This window comes from Motacilla alba, chromosome 4A (assembly GCF_015832195.1).
Source record: "Motacilla alba alba isolate MOTALB_02 chromosome 4A, Motacilla_alba_V1.0_pri, whole genome shotgun sequence".
NCBI classification, from domain to species: Eukaryota; Metazoa; Chordata; class Aves; order Passeriformes; family Motacillidae; genus Motacilla; species Motacilla alba.
Window position 1 is genome coordinate 19380952 of NC_052045.1, and position 20878 is coordinate 19401829.

Below are 20878 nucleotides of genomic sequence, written 5' to 3' on the forward strand. Positions count from 1 at the left end.
AAACCGCTCACTTTTTTTAGCTTGGGAAAGTATGATCATTTATCTCTGTTCTTTTCACTCAGGGCAGCACAAGTCATCAGCACATCAGTTTTACCATCACTTAGAAGTATTTCCTTAGTTGAAATTTTTAATATTTTTAGCACATTGCTCTCAGGAGGATCATACAGGACAAGCCAGTGACAACGCACTGTGTCAGACACCTTCTGCTTTGGCCAACGCTAGTGAACTTGGACCCATCCTTGAGGCCACACAGCTCTGTGCAGAGCAGACCAGGGACCTGTCACCATCAGCCTACTGAAGGAGCCAGCAGAGTCCACTTGGCCAGTGCATCATGGACACTCCTTAATCCACAGACAATAAATAAACTCACATGTTCTCATCCAAACCTTAGCCATGCATTGCATCATTGGTCAATCAGGAGCTTTTCATGCCAGAGCTGCATGTGCACGCAGTATCCATGTCCTCAAAATCCCCATGACATTCTGAGTTAAGTTAATTATTGTGCATGGATAAATGCAGCTTTTTGAAAGAAACTCAGCCATTAATTCATCTCTCGCAATTTTATTATCTGAAGTCACGTATATACTATGCAGTAGGGAGAAAAATAATAAAACCAGCCTCTTTCTAAGCCAAAAGAGCACAAACAAATGTCTGAAAGTAGAGAAACGTTTTGTTTACTTTCTCTTAAATAAAGAAGCAGTGCTTTTTAAAAATTTTTGGGTCTATTTTGATAAAAACATACTGCAGGTTGTTTGCCAAGTATAATTCCAGAATAAAAATTTCAACTCAATGTCTCAAGGCCCTGAAATTAGAGGTTTATATTGGAAATAGCTGACACAGTCTTCTTCACAGTATTGAGTCTTGCTCTAATTTTTGCTAGCTTCAAATTCATGAAAAACATTCATGTTTATATCCCAGTATCTTAATTGACTAATGTATTGATTATAAAAGGTAAGAAGGGGTAAAGGTTCTGAAAGCAAAGGAAGTAAGAGGGTCTTATCCAAAGCTCATAGAGTCAAAGAAATTTTGTTAATCTCAACACATAGATTTGCTCTAGGATGCTTTACCAATGTATCTCCATTCTCATGTCAAAGTACCATCTATCAGTGAGATACAATGGAGATTCTCCATTCTCCTACCTTTTTCCTGGCAATTCAGATTCAGCTTTCACAAAGGCAAGCTTTTACTCTCTAGTTATGAGCTACACAGTCCTCTGAACTGCGGCCACTATATCCATTATGCACTCTGGTTTTGAACAGGACTGGCCATATTGTTCACTGCTCTGATCATGTTTTGCTGACTAAAAGCAGCCAGAGAGATAAGAACAGAAAACTTCTGCATGTACAATAAAAATATTCCCCTTAGCATGAGTTCCTGTAAATGCTTGTGAAAAGTATTCAGATTAAGCTGTAGAGACCTGAAAAACAAGAAAACTGATGGCATGTAACAGCCTGGGACACAATACTAAAAAACTAATCAATCTATTTTAAAATGCACCATTGGTAACAGATCTGAAATAAGGTAATATGCTAATTTCACAAGAATAGTACAGAACAATTTTATTATTATTATCATTATCATTATTATTATTATATCTGATCACTTAATTCTGGATGATGCTATACATTACATCCCCGGTTGCTGTTTGGTATATTGTTCTGGTTTTATTTATACTGAATGATTAATGCATTGTGATCAGGAAAACAAGTCAGGCATATTAAATACATATTAAGGAGTACATATTTTTTCCTATGTAGTATACAAAGTATTTCATAAATATGAATTATATTACAAAAATAATTTCTGCTACGCTCACACAGTAAGCACTTTGACAATTTTGGACACCCTGTTGGGGTTGCAAGAGTTTAACATAACTGAGAAGGAATTCTAGTTTTAATTGGAGACAAGTCTTAGAACGGATTCTGCATAAATATCAAAGATTTTCTTCAGATGTCATGAATACTGCAGAAGTCAGGTTGAACTATTTTCTTTCTTTCTTTCCTTCTTTTTTTTTTTAATTTTCTGTATAGACATGTATGTTTCAAGAGGTCAGATTTATTTCATAGGTATGTAATGCATGGTATATTTTAAACACGATTTAACATTATAATTCCAGTGGTTTCAAGATGCAGCCCATAAATGTAACCAATTTACACGTACTATTGAATGTTCTCTCTTTGCATGCTTGTTACTTTCCAGATAAGCTTTAAACAGTGCCATTAGAACACCACAGATCAAAGGATTACTCCAGTTCCACCAACTTAAATCCACGTGCAGGATGAAGGACCCAGCTGAAGTACAAATATCAGTACCAGGTTTCTTGTGTTTGTTCTAACAAATCACAAGGAGATGATGGTTTGCATTTAAGATACAAAACATATATGCCTCTTGAGGTTAAATTCAGTGTAACGTGTATAAAGCATCCCTTTGGCAATAGAGTTTGCAGTATCCCTACAGGATTCCACAGGGCATGAGCTTTATGGAGTAAAATCTATTAAGGAAATTCTCCTCTACTTGACAAATAATACACAGCTACAGTTAATCACACACCCTTGGATACACCTGCCTCTATGCCTATCAATATAATATAGTATTTGGAAGTTAAAAGTCAACAAAAGGCACTTTCATCATTAAATAAATGTCCTCTGTAGGCAATAAGATTGTATGACCTATATTTTATTCAAAGCTGTTTGTTCTTCAAGGACTTGTAGGTAGTCAGGTGAACCTTGAAGTTTAGCTTTTAGTTCAAAATATTCACTTTTTCTTTGTTCTACTACAATTTTACTATGATTACCACCTATTAGAGATTTCTTGGCTTTTTTGTCTTGCAGTTTCTCTGGGTAACGTATTTCAAAGCCACTGACCCCTATGCTGTTGTATTCCTTTTTACTTTCAAGAAAATTTTGAATAAATACATTGGAATCCCTTCCAGGGAATAACTCATCCAGTTCATCGATTGTGCTAAGTCTTTTTCTGGAATCCACATGCAACAAATCTTTCTCCTTGTCATTCATATTTCTCAGAATGACTTTTTGCCCTGGTGGGTCAGCAAACGTGAAGCCTGTTTCAGACTCTTTCAAGCCACAGGTATGACTTTTGCTCATCTGCTCAATGGTTTGAGGAATGAAGGCCTCTGCACCCAGTCCATCTTTTTTGTTTGACTTGTGATCGTGCTTTCTTAGCTGCAGTTGCATAGAACTGCACTCTTGGTTTCCAATCCCTTCATGCTTTATGGTTGGTTTTTTGTTGCGCCGAAGCACAAAAACAAGAAGACAAAAAGCAACAAACACTGTTAAAATCAGCACAACCAATATGCTTAGGATTAGGATGGACAATGGAACTGGGCCACCAGGAGGACTCCGGACTGGTCCCGGGGGTGTTGTAAAAATAACAGCAGGCATGGGACTAGTGAACAGAGCAGATGGCTTGTTTAAAAGTTTAGGACAGAGAATCTCATTTTTCAGAGACTTAAGTTCTATGTTAGCAAACTGCACAGGTGTCTCACATTTCAATTCCTTCACCACAATACCATCATTTAGCTTTTCAAGCCACAGTTTTAAAGCAACTAAATCACAAGTGCAGTCCCATGGATTACCTTCCAAATCTATTTGTGTAAGAGACTTTAGCTGATCAAGAACACCACTTACAGGTAAATACATGAAGTGATTATTCCTCAGATTCAGTCTAGCAAGTGGTGCACCAGCAAAAATATAAGCTGGCAAGCTTCGCAGAAGATTGTTGTTCAGGTAGAGCAACTGCAAATTTGGCATTAAGTCAAAGGTGCCTGCTAGGATTTCTTTGATAACATTGTATTCCAAATACAGATATTGCAAATTGTGGAGGCCAGCAAACATCTCTGGGCTCAGACGCTCTATCTGATTGCCATTGAGGTACAATCTCCGTAAATTTGTAAGGTTGCGGAAAACATCTCCTTTGATTGCTGAAATCCGATTGCTGCCTAAATGTAGCAAATCCAGCCCCTCAAACTCAGCAAAATCCGCAGTATCCACATCCTTAATATAATTGCCATTTACATGCAGTTTCTTGGCATTTAAAGGCTTTGGTACAAGTTCAGCCATTGATTCTATATTTCTTTCTTGGCAATTTACGCTTAATCCCAAGTCTGAAGGATGAGTTTTGCAAACACAAGGGACCGGACAAGGAGTTAAAGGAGGCACCCTGGTCTGGTAAGATATGATCTGACTGAGATTGCGACTGGACAGTGCTTTGCCTGCTACTATCCCCGAGATCTTCGAAGGATTTGTAGTCTTTGGTGGCTTTGTGACTAATCTGTGCACTGATGTTTGAGTGGTGTGGCCGTTGGGCGTGCTGTAGCTGGGCTCCAGCTGTGAGGGAGGCAGGATGCGCACGTCAAAATCACTCCCTGTCCCCATGGAGCACAGCTCCTGCTTATTGGTCTCTTTCAGCAGCCTTCCATACAAGTCACTGGGTGTTTCACAGATAGCCTCTCCAATGTAGATGTTATAGGGCATGTTCTCCAGCCACGCTTTCAAAGGCAACAAATCACAAGTACAATTCCAGGGGTTGTCTTCCAGCTGCAATTCAACAATTCGCCCGATGTGTTCCAGAACTCCAATGTATGGAAGCTTCTGTATTCGATTCCCCCGTATATCCAGATGGGTTAGAGAAGCAAATCGAAAAATATTATCGGGAAGGAATGAAATCAGATTGTCATTAAGTATCAGGACTTTCAGCTTGTGAAGCTTATTGAAGGCTCCCCGTTCAATAAACTTGATTAAATTGTAGTCAGCTTGGAGATACTCCAAGTTCTCTATGCCAAGGAAAGTGTCAGCCCGGAGAATCTTTAATTCGTTGTTGTTCAAGTGCAACTGTTTTAATGCACTAAGACCCATAAAGGCCCCTCCCTCAATGTTCTGTAACTTATTATTACCCAGTTGCAAGGACACTGCATGTGTAAAATTAAGAAAGGAATTTGGATATAGAATAATTAGCAGGTTGTTTTGAAAGTTGAGGTGGTAAAAATTAGACCATGGTGGTTTAAGCTGATTTGGTCTGTAGACTGCAACCTTCTCACAGTTGACATAGAGTACATTCTCAACTGACACACAGGAGCAAACATTGCAAATTTCCACAGATATATCAGCATCTGCAGTTGTAGAGGAAACTGGAGATGACAGAACCAGAAAGAGCCACAGAATCATCTTCTTATGATCAGCAAGCAACCTTAGGCTCCTGAACAAAGATAAAGAATCTAAGGAAGAAAGAAGGAAAGAAAATGTTTTTCAGTTGACATTGTTCCAAAACATCACTTGGGTCAGAAATTGTATACCACTGAGCTACTGCACCTGCCAAGTATTATAGACAAACTACAAGAACTGAATTTAAAATAACATGAAAGACTTTTAACAACCAAACAAATGCACAGGAGCTGGGATGATTTCAAACACGGAATGTAAATTTCTGTAGAGAAACACAAATAACTCTTAGGTCTGTCAAATTTATTTCTCTCTCTTGTACATGCCAAGCATGCATAACATATAAAGAAAAATAACCAAAGGGAGATTCCAATTTTATGCATATTTACTCCCCTCAATTGTGCACTGCTCATATGTTGCTGTGCATTTCAGGGATATTAAACACAAATGCTGATGTTATGCATGCCCAAACATCTGGGATGGGATAGCACAATATAGAAAGGACAGAGATGCTGACACAAAAAGTAATGCCAATGCTCAGTATATGTATATAAAGCAGTAACACATACAGATATATCACTATGATAAAGATATTCAACTCAAGGGCATGCACACACATTGTTTCTGTCACTTCTGATACCTAGTTTAAATAAGTACGTGGTAAACTGACTGCAGAAATACAACTATTCAGAAAACAAGATCAGCTCTGGGTGGCCAGTGGAAGCACTCAGACATGGAAGAAGCATGCACAAGCATACAGCCCCATCCCCAGGAATAATAACACACTGACTTGCAGGGAAAAACAAAGTCACAATTAGTCAGTCTGACACTACTGAAATCTGAGAACTATTTTTTCCCCCTAAAACATTATGTAATTTGCTCTTATTCCTGCATTGATAAGAACCCTTTGCATACAGTCCAGCCAGCTGAACTGCCATTTTTTATGCAGAACTCGAGCCACAGCATTTCCTCTGAGTTATAAGGTAGGGTTTTTTTCCCCCCCTTTTTAAAATAAATCAGTCAATAATCAATACATTGCACACACACACATTCCATCTTCCCATTACCCCCATTTCCCAACTTGTCCCTTTCATTTCCTGCTGTAGGAAGCCACTGAATTGGCAGGAGAGAGCCAGAATGAAAAGTGGAGAAAGCAGGAGCCAGCTGGAGGGAGGAGAACCGGGCTGAAGGGAGACACAAGGGGAGGATGTGCTGGGGGTCCTGGAAGGGAGGGGAGAGGAGGGATGAGGAAAGACCGCAGGACAGAAGGACAAGAGAAAGAGAAGCACGGAGGAGAGAAGGAAGGATGAGAGGAACGGGTGGCTGAAGGGGTCAAGGAGGCCGCTTGTCGGGAGAAGGGGGAAGCGGAGCAGCGGCTGCCGATGGCCGCAGGCTCCCGACCCCGGCCGCGGCGAGCGCGCCCCCAGGGGCGGACCGGTGTCCCCGTGCCCCCGCCGCTCCGTCTCCCTCCCCCCGGTAGGCGCCGTCCTCCCGTATCCCTGCCTCGCCCACGCTCGAGTCCCCTCTTCTTCCTCAGCCCTGGGGCCCCGGCCGGTGCCGAGCGGGCAGGCTGCGGGCTCTGTGCGGGGCTGGCGGCGGGACGACGAGCCCGGCCAGCAGTGCCGGCACTACCGCAAATTTTTGCCGCATCCGGCTCGGCTGGTGCCGGCTCCCCTCTGCCGTGGGCGCCCCGTCGCCCTCTGGCTCCCGGCGGGGGAGGGCGGCAGGGGCAAGGGCGCGCTCGCACATCCCGGCCGGGAGCGGGCAGAGCGCGGCGGAGCAGCGCCGCATCCCCTCCGCCGTCCCTTCGCAACAAGGCACGACCGTGCTCCCGGCCGCTGAACGTACCAACCCCCCCCCCCCCCCCCCCCCCCTCCCGGCCCGGTACCTTTGCGAAGTCCAGCCCGCAGCAGATCCACACACCCCCTTCCCCAGCCCCACTGCGCAGATCCTGCCCCCTCGTCCCTCCCACACCTCCACGGTCTTTTCCGGGCCGCCCGGCCCCGGTGCCTCCGCTCTCCCGGGAAGGATGGGAGAGAGCAGCGCTGTGCCTGGTGCCGCTGGCCAGGGCTCCGGGAGGCGGCCGGCTGCGGGGAGAGGCGAGCGAGATGGCAGAGAGGCTCCGGCAGGAAGCCACTGTCGCCTCGTCGTGTGCACCCCCGCCTTCCCCCACCCCACCCCTCGCCGTCTTTAAAACAGCACCAGTAATTATTATAGCAATGAAAATAAAACCTTCGGAATAATTAAAATAAATTAAAACGCCAACGTACGGGCGGCCCCGCCGTGCCCCCACCCCCGCCCGCACTCACACGCCCGGCGGGCGCCCGCCGCCCTCGGTGATGCTCCCGGCTCTCCGCGGCCAGCCCGGCACCGTCCATACCTCGGAGCCCGGGGTCGCCGCGGCTCCGCTCGGCTGCGCTCCGCCGCTCTCCCCGCGTGGTCCGGGCTCCAGCGGCTCCGCAGCGGGCGGCGGGGGCAGCCGGGCGGCCGGCGGGGCGAGCACCCCCGGCCGCGCGGAGCGAGGGCAAGCCCGGCGCTGCGGAACCCCGCGGGCTCCGCCGCATGCAGCAGCCGCCCGGCTGAGCCCTGCCCCGCCGCCGCGGTCCCCCGCACACATGCGGGGAGAGGATCCCTCTGCACACGGGCACCCGCTCCCATCGCACTGCTCTCGCCCACCCCCTGCACGCAGCGAGCCCCCTCCCCTCGCCACACGCACACCCGCGCACACACACACACGCACACTCATGCACGCACGCACCGAGCGCCCGGGCGCTCCTTCGGCGGGGAGGGAGACGCCGCTCCGGGGGAGCAATCCCGGCGCATCGCCACGGCCGGAGCCTCTCCCGCAGCCCGGAGGCGCCGTGCCGCCGGTACCTTTCCCGGGGAACCGTCGCCCTGCGCCCCCGCGGAGCCCAGGCGGGGCGTACGGGGCGGGAGGAGCCCCTCGGGGCGGCGGGAGCGGCGGAGCCGCGGCGGGAGCTGCGGGGCTGCCATGGGCGGCTGAGGCAGCCACAAGTGCAGCCCGCGGCCGGGACGGGGCCATCGCGGCCCCCGCGCCCGAGGAGCCGCAGGGCAGCGCGGCTGCGAGAGCCGAGCGGGGGAAGGACAGAGAAGGCAAGAAAGGACTCCCCCCTCTCTTTTCTGGTAATCTCCCCTCCCGGCTTGAAAGAAAAGTAGAGGTGGAAACTGAGTGGGCAGGATAGTAACATTTGCTGCATTTAATATGAATTGCAATTATGGAGTGAAATCGCTGCGAGGAGACATACCCAACCCGTTCTTACGACAACGCAGCTATTTGTCTATCTCATTCTTTGTGGTTAGGTGAAATTCCTTCTCTGCGTAGGTAACAGCTGCAGTCTGATGGAAAAAATCCTCAAATGTTATGCACTGGTGCTAAACAGATTCTGCTAATTAACAACTCCTATTGGCTCTAGCTTTCATAATGCACTTTAAAATGGTAATGAATACCCTCAAACAAGGTGACATTGCATTCCGAAGCAGAAGAGTCAGTTAACCAAATGAAATCTTGAAAGGGGAGTTCAACTGCTTGTCCTTTTCCACGAATGCTAACGTGATCCAGTTAGAAAACTGTTTATGTGCTCTACACATACCAGTTGTAAGTGCTAGTTCTGGGCAATAAACGCCAGGGAATGGAAAACAGCAACTGCTTTCTTCATTTACTGAAATGAAATAAATAGCTTGCTCCAAAGGCTGACTGCATCTAATTGAAATAATTGCAGAATGTTATTTTGCATTATGCGGTTAGACCGATACCTGAAAACAAATGCAGCTGAGACATCAATCATTTGCATATCACAACAGAACTGGAAGTGATCTGTGATTAATATTCAGCCAATTAAAAACTGAAGTCTTTAAAATATAAACTCTCTTAATTATTGAGCCATTAACGAAGTACTGTTCACATAAAAGGGGATGTGTGTTTTTAAAGGGCCCAGTTTAGAAGGATTTGCATATTGTTTAAGCTGAATTTTTCAAACACTTTTTAAATAACTAATGAATTAGAGAGCAAAGGTCTAGAATAAAATTAATTTAGGAAGATAGCTGGTTTATAACTATTTTAGCAGCAGGTATAGAAATGCAGGCGTAAAGATCAAGATGCCAGTTTTGTTTAATCAGCAGCATTATCTGGATGTTAAGCTAATTCCCTGCTTATTTAGTAGGTGAAAGAGCATATTGGCAGTTTCAAAGAGATCACTGCTCCCACCACATTCAAACAACTACTCAGAGATTGAATTAAACATCAAACAAGAAGCATAATAAAATATTGTATTTTAGCCAAGTAAACTGTGAAATGAATAAGTATTTGAGAACTGAAATTGCACTCTAAGTAAAAAATTCTTGCTGTTTCTGTTATAAGTGTCTGTTATCAATGGTGTATCTTTATGGTGTTGTAGAACTTATCTGAGAAGGAAACTTAGTTATGCAGCACAATTTCATCATTAGGATTTCAGTATTCCATGTATTTCTCTTTCTAATTTACAGTCACTAAAAATAACTGCTCCTCCAAATCTTAAGTGATTTCTAAGCTACTTGCCCTAGCCTACATCATGTCAAACTCACAAATATTTAGGCTTCCATGTCAGGACCACAATCCAAATTGAGGGGAATTTTAAAGTATAACATAAGCACAAGCTAAGGTCAAGAATGGGATCCTAGATGATTATGTGCTTCAGGAACAAAGCACTTTAAAGGGTTACATCCTAGAATCACTTGGTTGCACCCATTTTCTGAGATCCAGCTTGATGTTCTATCACAATCAGGAGACATTTTCTGTATAGACTGATGGCAGATAGTAAGTGGAAGACAGCAGAGCCAGACAGGGCAAGTTGCAGTACCTGGCCTGGTTCCCTGAAGTTTACAAGATTACTTCAGGCTACACACCATGCCCATTTAATGTCATCTCTAACCTTTTCTTAAATTTCCTACAGTGATGGAACCTCATTCATCTACTCTGATTTTTTCCCCCGTCTGTTGTTTGCCACAGCAGCATGTATTTTTTTCCTTCTTCAGCGTAGCAATAGGAGAGCAAAAGCTAACAGGCAGACAGATTCATAACAGGATTTTCTGCAGAGAGAAGTAGATGAAGAAAAGGTAGAAATGTGACATATACTACTTCCCACCCAAACAGACACACAGGGTAGCATTCAGTACCATATCAACAATTAGCTTGTTAATAATGCCTAGGTACAAGGTCCTGGGAGAGAAAGGTACTTTTTTACGCCTGGCTACTGGCATTCATCATTAAATCTACTCAGAAATTACAGAAGCCTGTTTATATTTTTGTTTCCTTTCACATTTTTGTGAGATCTTCTAAGCAATACTTTTCCTTGAAACACACAGACACGCTTCGTCGCCTACCTCTCCCAATTTAATTCTTGGCTGATGCAAGAACTTGAGACTGAAACTGAGCTTTGTGTGAGTTCAAAGTCTGTCAGGAGAAAAAGCTTCCTGTAACAGAGTCATCAAAATGCAGAGGCCAGTTGAGATGCTGAGTCTACTGCTCACAGCAGGAAACCTTGGAGAGCATTTTCCTCAAGCCACTTGGCAAACATGCACATGGGCTGCAGTTGAAGGCAAGGGCAGTTGCTTTGTTTTCTCATCCATAACTTGCTTTGTTTTCTCATCCACAGTCATTTTCTGAGTGAGAAATGAGCTGACAGGAAAACAGGAACTAAACATCCTACTCAATTCCTGAGCACTTGGAAGTACAGTTTAAGATGCAGTACCTGCAGTCAGGCTATATGTGTGCCTGTAAGTGGCAGAGAAGAGGTGTCATCCATACATCTGCCATCATTCTACCCTTATGCTGCCTATGGATTTGTGTGCATCCTAAACACTTTCTCCACAGGCACTGCCTTTCACTTTTCTGCTTTCTCTCTAGTTTGTCTGTTGTCGTCCTGAAAATCAAATAACAATTAGTCCTCATCAGGGAGAACTAACCAAAGATGCCTATGACCCACACTCCCCTGGATCTTGAAATCAGAAGGCCAAGACAAGAAATTGCAATTGCTGTGATCAGCAGGGGAAAGCTCTTTCCTTGGTCATGTGCCAACATCTCTACTGGCCAGCAGTGAGCAAGCCTTGTGTATCCAGATGGAAAAACACAACTGGGAGAGAAGCAGTGTGCACACACACATATGTATTTGGGTTGTTCTGTTTAAAAAGATTCACACCAGGACTATAAATTTTTATAAAAGATTTCCAGAAATTAATGCAAATCCACTTGGATCAGACTCTAATCTTATGTTAACACTACATGTTAACCTTCCTTTTCCCAAAGAATGGCAAAAATAGCCGAAGAGTTAATATTTTGGTTCTTCACACAGTGCCCAGGTAAAAAATAAACTGGGTTTTTTTGAACATGTGGGAAGCTGGTTAACAATTCTTTGAATAGGAAAGCAAAGGTTTATATGGGCTCTGCCTATTGCTGGGGTTTCTGTGGTTAAGCAATTTCAGTTTAACAGGTCTACAACAAGTTTCTGCTTTTACTGATATAGATCAGTAACAGCAGCCATACTCAGCAAACAACATCTAGCACAGCAGAGTACAGAAATGACTGTGCAGTCTCCTACTAAGTCTTCAACTAATAGGTCATAGCCTTTTGAGGAGGAGGAGAGAAGCCCCCCAAAATCAACCAATAACTCCACCCAATGTCCACATCTTGTCCATATTTTGCCAGACTGTCAGTTAAAAAGCAGGGGAGGAAGAGCATCCTTGAAAATTCTGTATGTACTGGAGTGAGTCCCAGCATGGACATCCTTTTAAAGACACAGTGGGAGAGGAAACAGTGTAAGTCTGCAGCAGACCCAAGTCACAAGCACTGTGAGAGAGCACTGTGCTAAATAAAGTGGAAGAAACTGTCAGTTATATGTCTCTGCCTGTCTCTATATTATTTCCACGTCACTTTCTCCATTTTATCCAGGACCCCTCCTCAATATGCAACAAGTAACCTGCATCCAGGAAACCTGAGGAGTCAATGCAATGCCTTCCACAGGGGCTGTCAGGGAGTTTTAATTCCATCAGTTGCTATTCATTTTCAATGAGTCATTGTCTTGAATGCTTGATCATGTAGTCATGATGTTGGAAGTGGGTTTTCTCACCAGTTCTCTTTGTAAACTCAGCCCGTGGGGCTGCCCAGCTCCATAACCCCGTGCTTTCCGGCTTTCCATAACAGTACTGTCAGAGCACAAGTGGGCAGGCATTTAATTTCACTAAGTTGCAAGATGTCCTATGCCTTACTTATTTTCTTTCTCTGTGCTTATCTACCCAGGGGTTGATCACCCTCCAGCTCACTGTCAGGGGCTAAAACCAAGCTTGGCCTATTCTCTTGACTCCTGGAACAACCAAAATTGTGAAATCAGGAGGCAGAGAAAATTTAGGAAAATAACTGGTAAAGAACTTATGGGGAATATTTTTCTGTAAGGTTTTATGATATAAGGTTAAATGCAAAACCTATAAGCAACTGCTCTTTTCCTAACCACCTCATGTGGAAACTGCTCACTAAATGATTTCTCAATATGAAAGATATATTTAAAATAAGGATCCTGTGCTAGAAAACTCTGACATTATTGAATACACCAAATCATGAAATAACAGTTCATTCTCCCTGAGCAGACAGCCTATTAACCAAATAAAAGAAGAGTAGAGAAAATTTAAAGAACTTTGACTATGTTTGGAGATGTTAGAGGATAAGAAGGGGAGAAAATGTATTGTGTTGCAAGACTTGCTTCTTTCTTTGCTGTTAATAACTTTGTCTTCAACAGCGGAGCAAGGGAAATCTTTTATGCCGTGAATACCATGCCTGCTATGCTTGCAGTCAGGATTGGGTGGGTTGACATCACTTGACATTAACAGAATATGGATTGGAACATTCTAATTTAAATCCTCGCTCCTCCATGTTTTTCTCATACATGAGACTGTTTCCTATCACCTTCTGGAATTCCACAGACCTAAATGGGGCTTCTCACGTGTGTAAAGGTTGATGGAATAACTCCTTCATAAAGCTATGAGCAAGCTGAAAGGTCTCTTATTTTATTTCTTGGATAGTTGAAGAATAAAGCTTACAAGAAAGAAAATCAAATAGTTGTCATCCAATCTTTAGAATGAAAAGTAAAGATTCTGTTTTTGCTGAAGTTTAGGCTGGTGCTGTCTCCTGAATGAAGAGCTTCAAGCTGTGACCACGTGGAAGGGGGAATAAGCAGAGAGCAGCTTGCCAGCTACTCCTGTCTCTCAGCACACTGGGAGATTCACTCACTCCCCAGCAACTGCAGTGCCTGTGCTCATCAGCTGAAGGACCACTGGGTAGAACTCAGAGACATCTGCAGAAGAAACCACGTGCTTAAGACTTGTTGCTCGATTTAGGGAAAAAGTTACATCAAGGGGGAAACATCTGAGGCAACATTAAGTGTTTGTATGGGTTTCCTCATTGCTCTACTTTAATCTGCTTTTGCTTCTGGGGTTTCTTTTGCAGCTTCCTAATTTCCTCTACTTTTGCATTTTGTATTAATTTCAACTAAGGCCTCCATAGATTCATGAGCTAACAGATTTTTTATTATTGTTTTCAAAAAAGCAGGCCAATACTGGATTTCCTGTTGCCTCTAGACTATTGCAAGGGAATGTAGAAGCATGATCTTTCAAGAAAGAAACTGCAGCTACTTCAGTAACCAAGTTGTGACTTTTTTTTAACCTAATGATTGAAGACCAGTGCTGGTTTGATGTAAAGTGCCTTCAGGGAAGGGATGCTGAACCTGTAGTTGAAAAAGAGTTGTTTGCTTTTAACAACAAACATTTTGACACTGTATCAAAATGATCGTGGAATAATAAATATCCTGCATTGTAAGGGACCCACAAGGATCATCAAAAACCAACTCATGGCCCTTCACAGGAGAGCCCCAAGAATCACACCGTGTGTTTTCCAAATGCTTCTTGAGCTCTAGCAGGCTGGTGCTCTGTCCCCTTCCCTGGGGAGCCTGTTCCAATATCCAAACACCCTCTGGATGAAGAACCTTTTCCTAATATCCAACCTAAATCTTCTCTGACATATCTTCTCTTCCCAGGAAAGATTGTATTTGAGATGGGTGTCTCACCCTCTTTACAAATTCCAGCCCCATCTGGGTGAAGGGAGGAATGTCCTCCCATTACCTGTCTGCCTCATGTAATTGTCTCTGAGGCATGAGCAGCCAGTCCAGACTGTCCCAAAAGCAGGCAAAAGGAAATGTTCCTCACCTGAGCAAAGGCTTAAGCACAGGAATTGGTGCAGGCAGCTCTGCTGCATTCTGCTGGATGGACACACCAGGGAACAGGAGGTGGACTGTCAGAAGGAAGACAGAAAAAACTCAGAAATATATTTTTAAAAATGTAAAGCTAGATTTCATGGTGTGTATAATAGTTTTTCAGAGCAGTTAAATTTTACAAATGACAAGCCAAAGAGTCTCATGCCTCATGCCATCTCTGGCATTTATTGGACCCTCTTTCAACCAGCCCACCAGGCCCAAATAACCCCTTTTTACTTCTCTAGATCTGGCTAATTTTCAAATTAGTGAACTGAGCTGGCTTGTAAAGTTCTCCAGCATGTGTTAGAGCTGGTATGTGGTTAGTGGTGTGAGCACTCAGACACTTATGGGGGGACAGAAAGATGGGAAAAGTTCTGAGAAGAGGGTGAGCTAGACTCAACAACAGCAATAGCATATGTTAAATGTTTTAAAATGCCTATTGTAGCTCACAGTCACATAAATTTAATTTTGGTCAAAGTTTAGATGGAAAAGTAAAGAAGAAAAATCTATTTCTATAGAGTTTCCTCACTTCACCAGAAAAAAGTCTGTATTTTCTTATACTTGTGCCTTTTAACATATAAAAAGGAAAAATATGAGTTCCTTCCCACATGTCCATGAAACCCCATTTTCAGAAGAAACATTTATGCATATTTACTAAATAGTGAAAGAATCATAGACAGATTAATGTGAAAAGTCTAAACTGGAGCCTGAATGATTGAAACCTTGTAGTCTAAAGGCAAATTCTAGATTATTGGAATCCTCTTAAGCCAAGAGGAGGATATGCTTGTAGACACGTTGAGCATAAGAAAAAAGATAAAAAACCAAATGTCTTGCCTAATCTCAAGATCCATGACCTGAGTACTGTTCTGACATACAACATTTCAGGTTTTCTCCAAGGTGTGAAGTTTTACCAACCTCCCAGACAAATCTGAAACCAGTATCCTTGAAACATAAGGGAAAATGAATTTTATTTAAAAAGTGATTGATAAATCAGTAAAGATATTCAAATATTCACATATCAATAAAGTAATCCAGAAGCAGTACAGAAGATGGAAAAAAGTGAAATGCTGCAACAAGGGGAGCCTTGCAGGGAACATGGTAAATATCTGAAGAGCAGGTTTGAGGGACTGCAGAAAGTTTTAGGAGGCTTGTACAGAGTTTGGGAAGCTGGCTAGGAGTGCATGAGTAAGATCCAGAGACACCTTTATCCACTAATGGAACTGACAGAAGCTGACAATTATGACAATGGTAATGAACTTGTTTTATCTATTTTAAGACACCTTGTATGAAGAATTCTGTGAGAAAGAAAAAGAAGATTATTCTTTGGTTGGTTAAATTACCATGACTTCAAGGGATTCCCTTTCTGATAGCTTTGCATGGAAAATATACAAAAGCACCATAATTGCAGAACATTTAAATAGGTCATTTAAAATAGATCCTACAAAGTGAGGGAAAAAAAAGTTCACCCTACTTTAAAGTAACCTTTTTTTAACAAAAAAGAAAGAGGGCTTTCTTTTATCTTCTTATTCTTCTATTATCTTCCATACCTTAGAAGGCTGAGAAAGCCCATAGATTTCCTTTAGATAGCCTGTAGATTTACTTTAGAAGGCTTCTTTACCTTGAGATTAGCTCAGGTGTGATGTCTTCTAGATGTTTACAGATGCCAAGGGATCTAAGACAGTTAATTTTTTTTCCCTTTTCAGTTTGTTCTGAAAACATGCTGTATTGACTTGGTGCCTTTTTCTTATGTGTTTTAGGTGGTTTTTTTGTTTGTGGTTTTTTGGTTTTTTTTTATTTTGTGTGTGTGTTGTTTATCTCTCAGATCATTGCTTGTATTGAAGGAAACTTTCATTGACATTTCAGTAGATGTAACTTTATTTTCTTGACAACAATCCTGCAAGTAACCCTGTGGTTTTCATTGAGATTGTGAAGTAATTTTTGGACAAAGTCAAGATGTAATGCACTTTTTAGTGAAGCAAGTCAGACTAACCTTCCTTTAAAATAAAGGGGTTTGATGTTTTCCTGTTTCAGTATGAAAATTATTTCAGTATGTAATGTCTTTCAAAAATACCTTTCATGTGGGAATGAGCATTAGCTCACACTGCAGGTTCAAAAGCCAATTATCTAACACCATGAAATGCTATTCAAGCACTGTTTCCCTTCCCAAGTTGTAACTTGTTAGTGTTGACAGGTGCACAGTGACACATCATAGAAGCTGAAAAGGTCTTTATCTGTACCCCTTTGGGTCTTTAAATCTGATTTATGGCTGGCAGGCCAATATGGCTACATGCATCCAATGGTCCAGGTTTCAGCTGAGGTCAGTGGTCAGTGGCATTTGGCTTGCCAGTCAGGTTCTGGTTTAGCATCTAAAGTTTTTGAACTGCTTACCATTATTATTTTAATAGCATTTCTCTACCTGTACCTAAACATGGTTGGGCATTCAAAAGTGCAGTTTTGGGAGCCAGTCTATAAAGCAATGAAGTCAATCTCATGCTGCTCAGTCAGACTATTTATTATCCATTTTTGGGAAGTAGTCCCTCACATTATTGTTCTGCTTAGTGCATGCCTTGAGTCCATCTCTCATTAACATCTATTCATGTTTGTGTTCTCATGATTGTTTTCAAAAATTGTGAAAAAAGAATATTACAGTTCTAGAGATTCACTGAGTAAGTGTTGGAATGGGGACATTCTTGAACCTTCCAGAGCCAGTTTTATTATTGTAGGGAGAGTTGAGAATCAGTATTCCCCAAGGACATCATAGAGGCAAACAGCTGAATTTAATAGCCTTTATTCTGTCAACTTCTGTCACCTCTGGATTTCTTTCAAGAAGTGGCATCTCTATTATATGAAAAATCTCTACCCAACATTTAATCATTTGGTTATATTTCCCCGATGACTTAATTTTTAATTTAAAAACTATATTTAAAAGAATTGTTATTTTTGAAAAGCTAATTCTCAACAATACCTAATGCTAAGCAGAGCTGATAATCCTGAAGTTGAAAAGTTAGCTATGAAGTCCAGGAGAACACAGTAAGGAAATCTACCCCATTTATCCTGGGACTATAACATTGTAGTGGCATCACTAGATAGTTCTCTGAAAAAGAACACTAAAGATGTGGTTTTTAGATTCTTTCTTCAGACTAAGGTACAACAAAGCTACCACATATGAATGGAAAATCTAACATTTTGCTGGCTTTATAAATTTTAAAACTTCCTGCATCTAAAAGGAATTGAGAAAGCAAATGGATAAGCATAAGTTAGAACAAGCTAGAAAACCAAATTCAGAAAACACTTTGACAGTTTTGAATATGCATTTGCAAAAAATCATTAAAATTTGAAAGTTAGCCAAAGTTCATAGCTGGAAGTTAAATTTTAGAAAACATTTCCACTTGCTCTGATAATAAATATTACACAAGATATAACATTAATCTCAGTTAATAATGTTCCTTTTTACACATTTTATGAATCATCACACTTCTCTGTTTTTAACACCGCATCACTTGTTGGGAGGAAAAACTGAGGAACTGAGAATGAGTCTATTTTTTTAAAATCAGGAGTAAGAGCCTCCTTAATGCAATAGTCTTTGGAGCAAACTGATCTATGAGGGTCTCTAGTTGCTGGACTTTTATTCAAGTAATAAAAAGTAAGTTACATGGGTTTTTTTTGCCTTAATTGCCTTATTTAAATAGATGTGTATTATTTAAATGTGTAAATAGACATGGATATAGTGGTGTAATCTGATCAAGGATTTCAGCTCTCAAATTTCTATCAATGCTTTGTTTGAGCCACAGTTCCTGCAGTGTCTGCCTTTGTGCTGGTCTGCCTGACAGGAAATATCACATAAATTTCTCTTGTGAACTACTTTGAGGGTTTCAAATGACAAAGAACAGGAACTTTAATCCTTCTTTTTCCAAACAATCTGTAAATCAGAACCATCATAACACATGCACAGTGAGAGAGAGCAGCCTGTGGTTTTGAGGACATTGTGGTTCACTGCATCTCTGAAGTTCTTTGAGCTCACATGTCCTATGGTTTTATTTCAACGCCTCTCTTACATTCTCTCCAGCCTGTTTCTCAAGACTGAGGCAGCAAATACAGATATACAGAAGAGCACCTGGCAAGGCCATTTGTTAAGTGAAATTTTCATCTCCATTACAATCTTGCAGCTTCCTATCATTATGTCTAGGTTAATCAAAGCTAATTACTGAGCCCCAGTGAAGCTGGCAGAGATCTATTTGGATGCACAGCAGAAGTCCATGTTGATATACACCAAGACTAGTTATGCATCCTTTGACATAATTATTTCCCCTGCAATGGATGGTAGCAAAATCAGGGTTTGAGAAAGGGCAGGCAGTGATTTTTTTGGTGAGTTATTGTTTCCTTAATGGCTCCTTAAAAGTGCTAAGTTCTTCACACTGCAGAAATTAGCCTGCCCTCGTACTTCATAGTGAATTAATGTTGCAGCAGTCTGGAAAATGCCCTACAGCATTGCACTTGTCTTCAAACCAGGGTGGGTGTCTGTATGTCACCACCAGGGATGGCCCTGAGACTCCCTGTGACCCAAACATGGCAGTGAGCACTGGATGTGCCTTGCCAGAGTACAGAGCCAGCTCGAACAAGGTGCACAGTCCCTGTGCAGGGCACCCAGGTGGGTAGGAGGTGATGGGGAGAGGAAGCTCCTGGCACATTTTGCTCCTGGCACAGGCAGAGCTGTTCCAGTTTTACATCTGCTGAATCCCTTACCCTGACCCTCGAACACCATGGCAGAAGAACCCAAACTGAGCTCTTAGATCTGAGGAAATGAAAGCTCTGTCTCTGCTTCCAGCAGCTTGGGTTTGCTCTTCATTCTTGTGCAGGATCAGTCAACACAGATACATTGCCTGGGATTGTGTTCTAATATTCCTTAAGCTCCTGCTGGCAACAGGAGGTACTTAATATTAACAAACCCATGTCCCATCTCCCTCCCAGTTCCACTTTAAATCATTGCTTAAAGTCTTCTTGGTGTTATGTTTTCAGATGTGGGGTTTTTGTTTGTTTGCTTATGGGTTTGTTTAAGAGAAGAAAAGAGAACTGTATGTATGAGAACCAGTCTCAAAAACCAAAAATCTTTTGGTTAAAATTGGAGTCTACAGTACTAGTGCGGATCTCAGGTTCAACTAATGCAACACTGTGCTGTTTGTAAACACCTTCTCATTGCCTGCAAAAATGGAACAGAACATACCAGACTGCCAAGGGCCAGGGAAAAGCATTATCTGCAAGTACTTTATCCTGTCACTTCTGAGAAATGGAGGAATTGTTCTGGAAGTCAACTGAAGTGAATGCAAATATCTGTCCTTTCCATCGGAAGAGCCTTCAGTGCTCTTCCAGGTTTGATTGTCATTAGCCTAATGCTATCATTCTCTGCTTTGTACAGAAACTGGACTTGAAGGTCTGGAAAATCTCTGGAAGAGATGTTGTGAATTTGGGACACAAATTGTTTCCCATTTTAAGATTCCAATTTCACGTTTCAGGTTGGAGTCAGAAAGTGAACTTGCTCATGTCACAATTACATGAGTAAATCTGCTTTTAGCAGCCACCTCTGTTTCAGATCTTAGGCCTTTTCAGCAGTCCATGCTCTGCAATTCCTGGACAGCCTTGAATAAGATGCCAGCACTTGTGGACAGCTGGCCTCAAACACTGAGTGAGTCAGAAATTATCACAGATCTGTCCTAAAACCTTGTTTGGAGTTCAGGAACAGGATAAGCTGCCTGCATAAATATATGAAAAGTGTTTATGGGCGTTAACCTCTGACCCAAAATGCTCAAGCAAGATTTTTACTCCTAAAAGTGCCTCTTTTGAAAATGCACCCTCAGTGATTTGATTATTGTCTATTTTACTCATGCATTAATTCCCATGAAGGAATTATACACCATTTACTGTGGAAATCTCCACTTCATTTTCTCTGATGGAGTAGCAGCTGGATCAAACCCATACTTTGTTTCATCAAGGAAAGGGAATTTATTCATTGTTGAAAAGGGCCACCTTCTGTAGATTCACCAAGGAAGAACATTCCTTGGCTATTTTCATTGTTTCTTTTCCTGGAGCTGGCAAACCGAGGAATGCTTAAAGCATCAGTGTTTCCCAAAGAGCTTTTTTATGCATTGTGCATTAAGTTTCAACAATTCTGAGTCCAGAATAAGGTGGTGGAATTTCAATGTATTAATCACTCAGGTTACCAAAACAAATTGCTGATTTGCCGAGACAGCTAGCACTGCTTCTAAGCTACTCTAAAAATTGAGAGCTTTTCAAAAAGCATTATTATAGTTAATTAGATGTGAACTTGTAAGAAGGCAACAATGAAATTAAAATAATAGCTTGGTAGCTTGGTCTGACATACTCAAAAGTCTAGATGTTAATAGCTGTTTGGGA

The 20878-nt window shown here is 42.1% G+C and overlaps 1 protein-coding gene across 7 annotated transcripts in view; it reads right to left on the reverse strand.

Annotated features, from left to right (window-relative positions):
* Positions 1 to 719: 719 nt before the first annotated feature.
* The window catches only part of SLITRK4 (SLIT and NTRK like family member 4), a 35153-nt gene continuing 14994 nt past the window's right edge, over positions 720 to 20878 (reverse strand). Inside the window, exons 1-2 of one of the 7 annotated variants that reach the window (XM_038123025.1) lie at positions 7936 to 8444; positions 720 to 5233 (exon numbers count right to left, since the gene is read on the reverse strand). In XM_038123025.1, coding sequence (XP_037978953.1) covers positions 2670 to 5233; positions 7936 to 8395 — 3024 coding nt within the window. In that variant the 5' untranslated portion in view covers positions 8396 to 8444 and the 3' untranslated portion in view covers positions 720 to 2669. Of the gene's footprint in view, positions 5234 to 6244; positions 6510 to 7065; positions 7082 to 7151; positions 7389 to 7486; positions 7872 to 7935; positions 8445 to 20878 lie in introns of those variants that run through there. The other 6 variants (XM_038123027.1, XM_038123028.1, XM_038123031.1 and 3 more) reach the window with 6 other exon arrangements.